This window comes from Brassica rapa, chromosome A07 (genome assembly GCF_000309985.2).
Source record: "Brassica rapa cultivar Chiifu-401-42 chromosome A07, CAAS_Brap_v3.01, whole genome shotgun sequence".
Taxonomy (NCBI): domain Eukaryota; kingdom Viridiplantae; phylum Streptophyta; class Magnoliopsida; order Brassicales; family Brassicaceae; genus Brassica; species Brassica rapa.
In genome coordinates, this window is record NC_024801.2 from 22,222,712 (window position 1) to 22,233,865 (window position 11,154).

Below are 11,154 nucleotides of genomic sequence, written 5' to 3' on the forward strand. Positions count from 1 at the left end.
GGTCTTTGAAGATAAACAATTATTCAAGGAGATAAAATTAGTGGGACCTATATAATTGTGGGATGGGTTTTGGTCACCATCAAAATGAAAAAAAGCCAAAGGCACTTGAAACTAGTTGCTTTCATGTAATAATACTATTGCATAGTTGTGAAAATAAAATATGAATAGTAAGATTCATTAATCTAACTTCTGATAGTGTTTCCATTTTTTTTTCTTAAAAGATGGTCGATTAATTTTTGTTGCGACAATGTGTTATTGTTATCTGGCTATAATTTTGCATGGACCTCGAAAAACATGTAAATTGTTTTTATATAAAAAGATTTTTGGAAAATATGTGTATTGTGTATTGGTGAAAGAGTCCAAAGTGTCTATATTATTAATGAAGTACTGTACCAAGAAAATAGTACCAAGAATAAATAATTAAATAGAATGGTCCCCATAACTCGATTTTAATGAGTGTATTGGTCAATTTTCGTAGTAAAAAAACATGTGTGCAACTTTGGGTTTACGAAACTATAGGCCTATCTAATCATTTACCCGTTGGAAAACCATATCACTTTCTAATATAATCGGTAGATTTACACCAAACAACTTTTATTTTAACCCGAAAGGAGAGTAAGGAATTGGATTACAACCTTTGACAACAAAATTTCTCAAATCAACTTACTCTTAACTAGTTTTGCTCAATCCATATCCTGGCACGTTCCATTAGCTCGGATTCAAAATCCTCGAAAATCTAAAGCCGCTCTCAGCAATCAACGAGAATCAGAAGAAATTCAACCGTTCTCAAAATTTCTCAAATCAACCAAACAACTTTGTTTATTTTTTCTTTTCAAATTCGTTACATATAAATTATGTTTTCGAGTGAGACTGATATACAGTATACTATACCTCAATCAATAACTCTGACCTGTGTGTGCATACAAAATCGTTATCAAAAACTGTTCTATTACTACCAAAACTACTTCGTTTTTTTTCGTCATACAATTCAAACACATACTAGTATGTTTATAGATTTAGTTAAGATTTTAGTTGCAACCAAAAATTCCTAACTTAAAAAAAAAAAGAAGACTTTTCTGTTGGCTCTTTTCATAATTTTTTTTGTTTAAGAACAATTTGAGCGTATTTCTGACATCATAAATAGAAACATTTTTTTAATGAGACAGGGCAGAAAAAGATAACAGAGGAAGACACTTTGACCTTTCCCTGAACAAAAACCAGACACACCCTTTCTGTCTATCTGATAATAAAAGAGTACCACACCTTCTCTTCCCTCTCTCTCTCTCTCTCTCTCTCTCTCTCTCTCTCTCTCTCTCTCTCTCTCTTTTGCTTTTCCTCAAAGGTCTCTCTCTCTCTCTCTCTTCAGTTTTCTTCATCGATGGAAGAAAAAACCAAGAATCATCACACTAACAAACACATCCGCAACTCCAAATCAAGAACTCCTCTTCTCCACAAGCCTCCTCCTCCTTTTCACCATGTTCACACAAACCCTCTTCTTTTTCCTTCCTCTTCTCCCCACCAAAGTCTCAACCTGTTATCCACCAGTATCCATTCTAGCCACTACTACTACTACTACTGCTTCTACTCTCAGTTCCACAACACTCTTCCTCTTCCTCTTCCTCCTCTCCCTTTTCATCCTTCTCCTCCATTACTTCCTCTTCCTCCTCCTGACCAAAGATTCTTCAACTCAATCTCCAAACCGCTCTCTCTTCCTCCAGGTGACCACACCATCATTCTCTCTTTTTAGCTACTTTCTTGCATGTTTGTAGGTTCTTTTGTCTGAAGGGTTTTCTCCAAGAACTATGTTCTCCAGATTATTATTATTTTATTTTATATTTTCTTATTGGACGAGGTTTTCAAGGCTAACTCCGTTTCCCCACACTATAATACTTAAATGTCAATATGGTCCTCCTCCTCTCTTTGTACTACAATAATAATAATCACTTTTTTTCTTGAATGTTCTTTTGTGTGTTAATGTCTGAAAACTTTTACATAGAAAGAAACACTCTGTCTGCTTATAAATACTGTACTAATTTAGTTGCACTTTTTTTTGTTGAAATAAACCAAAATTAAAGTCTTATTTGACTTTGACTCACCTTCTTCACCATATCTGTAATAAACAGTTGTGGAGAGAAAGCAGAAGAAGCAAGTTTTTGAACATAAAGACAACATTAGAAACATCAAAGTGATCAGTGGGTCAACAGAAGCAGCATTAGTGGTTGCTAAAAGACCTGACTCTGGTGGTCAAGAAGGCTCTGTCATCTACCTTCTCGCCAACCATTTTCTTGTCAAGTTTGATCCTTCACAGAAGATTTACCATTACAACGTTGACATCACTCCACATCCTTCAAAAGAAATCGCTCGGATGATCAAACAGAAGCTCGTGGAGACAGAAGGGAAAGATAGCTTCTCAGGTTCTGTTCCAGCATTTGATGGTAGGCAAAACATGTACAGCCCCGTGGAGTTTCAAGAAGATAAGCTCGAGTTCTTTGTTAACCTCCCTATCCAAACCTGCAAGACTTTGATGAAGTGTGGTGGTGACTTGCGTGAGAAGCAACCTCAGAAGAAGGTTGATAAACTGTTTAGGGTTAGCATGAGGCTTGTCTCCAAGTTTGATGGAAAGAAACAGAGTGAAAGCTGGACTCCTCTGCCTCAAGAATACATTCATGCTCTTGATGTGATCTTGAGAGAGAATCCAACTGAGAAATGTACATCCATTGGAAGATCTTTTTACTCAAGCTCCATGGGTGGGTCCAAGGAGATTGGAGGAGGATCCGTTGGACTCAGAGGCTTTTTCCAGAGCCTTAGACAGACTCAGCAAGGTTTAGCCCTAAACATAGACCTCTCAATAGCAGCATTCCATGAAAGCATTGGGGTAATAGCTTACTTGCAGAAGAAGCTAGAGTTTCTCAAGGATCTCTCTAGGAACAAAGGCAGAGAGCTTAGCTTGGAAGAGAGGAGAGAAGTGGAGAAAGCTCTTAAGAACATAAGAGTCTTTGTTTGCCATAGGGAAACTGTTCAAAGGTACCGCGTTTTCGGATTAACAGAAGAGATCACTGAGAGCTTATGGTTTCAGGATAGAGATGGGAAGCAGCTAAGGGTTATGAGTTACTTCAAAGATCATTATGGTTATGAGATTCAGTTCAAGAGCTTGCCGTGTCTTCAGATTAGTAGGACAAGACCTTGTTACCTTCCTATGGAGCTGTGTGTGATATGTGAAGGACAAAAGTTTCTTGGGAAGCTTTCAGATGATCAAACTGCAAAGATTATGCAAATGGGTTGTCAAAGACCTAATGAAAGGAAAGATACTATTGATAAAGTCATGTCAGGACCTGTCGGTCCATCAAGGTAAACTCAATTAATCTTTGTTACTTTGTTTCCTAAACATCAGTAAGGGTTTAATCTTTTGCTTATGTTTTTTAACAGTGGGAAACAAACGAGAGAGTTCAACTTGGAGGTCTCTAGAGAGATGACATTGCTGAAAGGAAGAGTACTCCAACCTCCAAAGCTGAAACTTGACAGGCCAAGGAGCCTTGTAGTTAAAGGAACTCGATGGGCTTTGATGAGTATTGGAGGCAGCTCTGATCAGAAATCTACCGTTCCAAAGTTCATACACGAGCTAACTCAAAAATGTGAGCATTTGGGAGTCTTCCTAAGCAAGAACACAACGAGCACAACCTTCTTTGAACCGTCACACATACTCAACAACGTTTCTCTTCTCGAGTTGAAGCTTAAGGAGATTCAAAGAGCAGCATCAAGCAATCTCCAGCTGATTATCTGTGTAATGGAGAGGAAACACAAAGGGTATGGAGATTTAAAAAGGATAGCAGAGACAAAGATTGGCGTTGTGACGCAGTGCTGCTTATACCCTAACATCACTAAGCTTAACTCTCAGTTTGTTTCAAACTTGGCTCTCAAGATAAATGCCAAGATCGGTGGAACCATGTCCGAGCTCTACAACTCAATACCTTCTCACATCCCTAGATTGTTTAGACTCGACGAGCCGGTGATCTTCATGGGAGCTGATGTAACGCATCCTCATCCGTTTGATGATTGCAGCCCTTCTGTTGCGGCTGTGGTCGGAAGCATAAACTGGCCTGAAGCTAACCGGTACGTCTCGAGAATGAGGTCTCAGACTCATAGGCAAGAGATCATTCAAGATCTTGACGTGATGGTCAAGGAACTTCTTGAAGATTTCCACAAAGCCCTAAAGAAGCTTCCGAACCGGATCATATTTTTCAGAGACGGTGTGAGCGAGACACAGTTCAAGAAAGTCTTACAAGAAGAGCTACAATCCATCAAAGCCGCTTGTTCTAACTTCGACCATTACAACCCGACCATCACTTTCGCCGTGGTCCAGAAAAGACACCACACGAGGCTGTTTCGGCGCGATCCTGTCTGCCACCACGAGAACATACCTCCAGGAACGGTGGTTGATACGGTGATAACTCATCCGAAAGAGTTTGATTTCTATCTCTGTAGCCACTTGGGAGTGAAGGGCACGAGCAGGCCAACGCATTACCACATCCTTTGGGACGAAAACGAGTTTACTTCGGATGAGTTACAGAGACTTGTGTATAACTTGTGTTACACTTTCGTGAGGTGCACGAAACCTGTTTCTATCGTGCCACCGGCTTATTACGCTCACCTCGCGGCGTACAGAGGAAGGCTATACATCGAGAGATCATCTGAATTAACTAGTGGAGGGTCCATGAATCCATCTTGTGTCTCTCGAGTAGGTCCTCCTAAGACGATTCCATTACCTAAACTAAGTGATAATGTTAAGAATCTCATGTTTTACTGTTGATTTATTATAAAAATGCTATCGGTTACGTTTCAGTTCGTCACATGTTACCAATTATTGAACTTCAAAAAGCACAAACAGCGAGTTCTACTTTTTTTTTACGTAACTCATTCCTAAAAAGAACAAAATAAATTTAAAGTTCTTTTTGCTGTTTTTATTTGTTTGCATGCTTCTTGACGTTGATCATTTAAGTTTTTACAATTACAACCAAAATAACTTTATGAATGTCAGCTTTTGTTTTTTTGGAACGTTTCAATAATATCGAAATGAGGAAAATATCATCAACACCAAGACTTCAACCATAATTTAATCACATTCAGTATCAAATCAAGACCAAAAATTCAACCAAGCACTCGGAAAACTATAAGAATTGCAATCTGTAGGGACTCGAGTCAAAGACCAAATTATCGTCTTTTTCATTTAAGTTCAAAGTGTCATGATTCAAGAGAAACAATTATTTTTTTTGGAATTAAAACTGAAAATACCAAAATTAAATGCTCTGAAATAAATAAAGGTTTGGGAGTGTGGAAAGGTGAAAGTCCCAAAAAGAAAAGAGAGAAAGGACAAAAGAGTAAGAGGTGAAAATGAATAGTTTGCAAGTTGGATGAAAGTGAAGTTAATGAATGGGCAGAGAGTAGCAGCAGCAGAAGAAGCTATAACAAAAAAGGATACTATTAATTTTCCAAACAGTAACAGCAGAAAGGACCAAAGACAGAACACATGATTTTTATAACAATGAAAAAAATGAAGAGTGTGAGAACAAAAAGAGGAATAAAAGAGTCTGTGTTTATGAGTTGTCACAAAATATGTAAAGGGTAAAGAAATAAAGAATATGAAAATAATCAACTATAAACATCTTTTTGGTTTTCTTTGCATCCTTTCCAGTTCTCGGGAACTTAATATTTTCAGAGAAGTGAGAGAACTAGTACCAACCAATCTGTCTCAGTTTTCTCTTTTTAATTATATGGTGTTATATTTTTTGTTGCTTATCAAAAAAGAAGAAGATGTTATAAGATAATAAGAACAAATTAGGCATTGGATGGTCCTCGCTGTGTAAAATTATACATTCAAATTAACTATCAAGTTCAAAAAGGCAGAACATGGGACCATTACTCCAATAAAAGTTACTTTCAACTATTTTGGCTTAAGTTTTTCTTTTGGGATAAAGTTAACAAAAATCATATTTTACCAAACTGCAACACACATCTTGAATAAACTGCCTGTATTGTCAAATCCTTGTTCTTGTCTATGCTGCTATGCAGGTTAGTTATAAACAAAAATGTCCCTCTATGTTAACCACTATGTATGCATTTGAACTGTTAAAAACCAATGCTATACAGATGGAAAAGAATATACGGTAGGTAGATTGTAACTAGTCAATACTGTTAGAATGTTATAAGTGGATCATATTTTACACTTGATTTTATTATAACAGTAAATTTGTAATTTTAATACATCTCAAACTCTCAGTTGAATAAACTCCATTAATATTTGACTTCACATGATTGATTAGAACATATATTATGAAATCCGATGTTACTGAAAATATTTTTAATTGCGAATTTAAAATGTTTTCTATTGGTTGACAAAAAATCTCAATCTCATGGTTTTAACTGAGATTTCTGGAGTAATTTAACAAAAAATATTTAAATTCTATAATTTATCTAAAATTATTTAAAAGTTTATTAAAATCAAAATACTTTTTTCCTTGCTTAAAATATCAAATAACTTCAAACCCCTATATTGAGTATACCCCCCTTAAAGATTTATCATTTGAAAAGTTCATATCCTTCTCTATTGTCAAATTATGAAAAATTCTTAAACAATAGACAGTCTAGACTACACGAACTATTCTTAAACTTTTGTTTCTGAGATTCATGAATACCAGTAAATACGAAAGAAAAAAATGGAGCCAACATAATCGATAGGTAGTTTTTGTGGCCAGAGATAGAATCATGGCGTGTCGTCTGTATATAAAATATCCCATCAAACTACATCAACATGATCCAATCCCATCATGGTCGACTTCACACTATGATCCAGTAGTTCACATTTGACATTACTGTTTCCTAAAACTCTGGTGCTACATTTATGCTGCTAGCTAGGTTCACACCTGTTAGTCCAGACTGTCTTCCTTTTAAGTTTCAGTCTTCTATGAAATATAAACGTTGATTTGCTGGGTTGAGTGAGCCCAGCGTTCCACTCGGGTTCATAGTGTTGGTTCGATGGGTCATTGGGCCAATATGCTCAGCAGATTATACCCTTTTCACTTCTAGATCCCCATGCTTAGGGCCGACACTAGTTTCAAGTTTTTGTCATATGTTTTGTGTATTGATCGAGATTGAATCTTTTCCTATATGACCCCTCTATTAGGTAACATCTTGAATCTTTAGAGATATATATATTTTTAGTTCTTTTTCTCGGCTATTCATGTTTATTTTTGGATAATTCATACACTTTTCGTTACTAGATACCGAACAAAATTATATACGAAAATTTTCGGATATTAAACGGGTTCCAAAAATGGAGAGGAGACCCGATAAAAACTGATCAAGACTCGAATGTCCAAACCTAACCTACCTTATACAAAAGATGATATTGGTAGGATTTTAATCTATGTATGATCAATCCATTTGAATGTGACCATCCACCTCAAGCATTCTCAACTCTTAAAAGCCAAAACTAGAGTGTGATTACTTCTCATCTTGATTTGTGGATGTTTCTAGAAGGAACCTAATCACTGTCTTCACCTCCAGATGCATCATAGCCATCACTTGTAGACCTTGACAATGACATCATCATGGATTGTTGTTGTTCTTCTTCTTCTCTCTGTTGACCCATCAAACCAACAGCTGAAGAAAACCCATTGAGTTGCATTGAATCCTCTGCTTCAGACGAAACTCTAAAAGGGTGAATGTCATGTAAGTCTTCTAAGCTGCTCTCTGGTGAAGATGTAATCATAACACCACCACCTGACCCTGACATCTCTCGGTTTGTCCGAAACGCACTTCTTGCTTCTAGCTGAAGAGGAGCTAGCCCAGCTCTACTCTGAACATTCATTAACGGTTCTGCTGGTAACCGTATCCGCTTTGACTGATGCCTTCTCTGTTTCCTGTTACTATTAACAGCTTCAGATTTTGCAGGGAACATTCTACGGCCACTGCTGCTTGCTTCTATCCCAAGAAAAGGGTTTTCACGTCTAGCCACAGGCTGGATGATCTTGGACTTCTTCCTTGCTTCTGCTGCTGCCTTTGAAACTTCTTCTGCATTGAGACGCGCTAGAGTCCATGGACTTATCTTCACAGGTTGTGTCTTCTTCTTGACGTGTTCCTCAGCTACTACCGTCTTCTTGCCATATGAACTCACAGACGCATTCTCTGGTGGAACTACATCAAACTGCACACTGAAACACATACACACGTCAGAGAAAATTATAATAAACAAGGCATTGATGAATAAACAAGAAACCTGATCCTCAACAAATAAACGAGGTGGGGTGCACCAAGCTCCACGGTGAAATGCGTTGAAGGAGCTTGCACTGCTTAGTCCAGTGAATGAGCTGATCATTGACATTTGAGGGCTTTGTTGACCTCCACCAGCTTCAAGCTCTTGCTCTTGTTCCCTAAGTGCAACTATGTAGTCGTATGTAATGATCCCCTGTTTCAAGAAAATTGGTTAGTAAGAGAATAGTTTTTGGCATGTGCCTTAGCATTGGAAAGCAACCTTTTTAATGAGAAGAATGTGGAAGAAGAAGAGCTGAGGAAGCGGTAGGGTTGCCAGCATTGCTAATAGAGTGCAAGCTCCCTGCAAGAGACAAGAAACATTCATATCTTACATTCAGGAGACAATAGGGAAATGATCAAAAGTATAAGAAGATAACTTACAACGACTATAACAAATGGAACTAGCGAGAAGCTGCTTCCCAACTTTAAGGCAATGTCTGCATTAAACTGGTTCCTTCGGAGTAGACATAACACCAGCACATAAATTCCAGTTAACCATTGCATAATGAGCTGCAAAATCAAGAACAAACAAAGTCTCTGCCGGTTATGAGCATCTAATGGCAGAAAAGAGAAACAGAAAGATCAACACAACCTTACCAGAAAAATAGCTGATACCATAAGGCTGAAGAACTTTCTGTAATTCCGCTTGCCAATGCAGTTGTTTATCCACTACACAACACAAGTCCATAAGCAAAAGATGATAAGAAATTTAAAATACAATGGAAGGGTCTGAAACAAATCAGGCAAATCCTTTTAATACCCTGCAGTGATGATCAAAACTGTCCACACATTTGTCACAAACTCTGCAATGTTTGCTGTATTTGAAGACCTGCAAAAGTAAATACATATTAGTCCATACCAATCAGAAGAGATAGCAACCAACAAGTTGGTGAATTCAAATGTTTTCACGCACCTCAACTTCACAAAGACTGCAATAAAACATCACATCCTCACTCGTCTGCAGCTCAGAAGATTCACCTCTTCCACTGCAACAACAACAAAGCATTGCACAAGGAGAGCAAAGCAGACGCAGGAGAGACGATCTTTGTGATGACTCCAGTTTCTTCTTAGTTCTACTTTCTTGATCATGAGACTTGGCACCAACTGTAGTTGATCCACAGCCATTCTTTGTATATTTTGATTGAGGAAATTTCCCGTTTTCAGGAACTTTCAGGTACTTCTTTGACCGGAAAACTCCACGGTCTGCAGGATCTGACGCCGCACACACATATATACAGTCCAACCACACATGTAATCTGTAAAGAAAATGTCACTGACTCCAAGTAAATCTCTGAGAGTACCAACCCATCCAAAAAGGGAAGAAGTAGAACACAATTTTCAAAGACTCCATGTTTACATAAGAGCTGAGAGTAAGATGGGTGTAATGATACCACATTTTATGCAAATAACTAAACTCCAAAGTAGAAGGTTTTAGCTACAATGACAGACTCAAGAAGGGAGAGTGCTTCAGTGACAGACTACTGTTATCTCTAAAATGATAGCATATCCACAAATGTGAGACTGGAGTTACAGCCATAGACCCAAAATTGGCTCGGAATCAAGAAGTATCTAGAGCATATTCACCATTTTTTTTAATAAATAAGTGAGGCTTCTAAGCTCTTCATAGGACCAGATCAGGATCTAACTAGACATGTTAGACTGTGGAACCAATGGAACTAGAAAGACACGACATAAAGGGCCAACAAGCACACAACTTTGATCACCTAAACACTTCAAATGATTATTAATCCATGAGCAGAAAAAAAAAAAGAATCTTAAAGCAAGATTTGATATCAGAAAGCAAACAACTTTAGCTTACCAGAGGAGAGTATATACCCATGGCAATGTACTGGTGAAGCTTGCTCCCAACAAAAGGAGCAAAGAAGACGAAGAAAGCAAACCCAAGAGCCAAGAACACAGCAACTGCCACCACCTACCCATAAAGTTAAACTAAAGCTCCAAACTTTTCACCTCAAAATTAAAACCCTCCAAGGAAACTTCACTCAGAATGGAGTTTACCTGAAGAGGATGGTAAGGAAGTTGCCATCCATGTTTTCTCATTTTCTTGCAAAATCCAGATGTAGATCCAACAGACTCAACTCAAATAAACAGAAAAACTTTCCCTTTTCCCACTCATCTTCTCCAAAATTCTAACATTTTTTCTTTGACCACTGGATGAAACGTAAATAAACCAAAATATCAAATACAAAAAAAAGAAAGACTCTTTGTTTGTGGTTACTATGATGCTTGTGTGCAAAGCAGTTTGCCTTTTCTCAAAGGCCAAATCATGTGTCACACAGTCTTGTTGGTGGCAAATACAGTTACACTTTGTTTTTTCTTCTTTCTCTTTGTTTATTTGTCGGGAAAAGTGCCAATTTCGACCCAAACTATTTTAGTCGTGCCAAATACGACCCGAACAATTGATCAGTGCCAAATACGATCTCAACTCAATTATAATTCAAAAAAACTACCCGAACTTCTTAAAACGTGCCTAAATCTACATTGACTCTAACAGAAGTTAGTCAACCGTTAACAAGATAAAACGACGTCGTTTGATATACGAGGAAAAGTGCCAATTTCGACCCCAACACTCTCAATCGTGCCAAATAAGACCCGAACAAATGGTCAGTGCCAAAAACGACCTCAACTCAATTATAATTTTAAAAAAAATTATCCAATTTTTTCTAAAACGTGTCTAAATCTACATCAACTCTAACAGAAGTTAATCAACTTTTAACAAAGATAAGACGATGTTGTTTTGATATATGTATTTTTTTAAAAAATATGTTCATTTCGGGATTCAAATCCGTGCTAGGATATCCTTTTAAAGGGGCACACTAACAACTA

At 37.5% G+C, this 11,154-nt stretch overlaps 1 protein-coding gene and 1 pseudogene across 1 annotated transcript; one reads left to right on the forward strand and one right to left on the reverse strand.

The window, feature by feature from the left end:
- Positions 1–1,141: 1,141 nt before the first annotated feature.
- LOC103830930 (protein argonaute 7) lies at positions 1,142–4,878 on the forward strand. Its single transcript, XM_009106752.3, has 3 exons — positions 1,142–1,718; positions 2,124–3,348; positions 3,427–4,878. Exons 1-3 carry the CDS (start codon positions 1,379–1,381, stop codon positions 4,805–4,807), a joined length of 2,946 nt encoding a protein of 981 aa, XP_009105000.1. The 5' UTR covers positions 1,142–1,378; the 3' UTR covers positions 4,808–4,878.
- Positions 4,879–4,969: 91 nt separating this feature from the next.
- On the reverse strand, positions 4,970–10,784 carry LOC103830931 (annotated as a pseudogene).
- Positions 10,785–11,154: the final 370 nt, after the last annotated feature.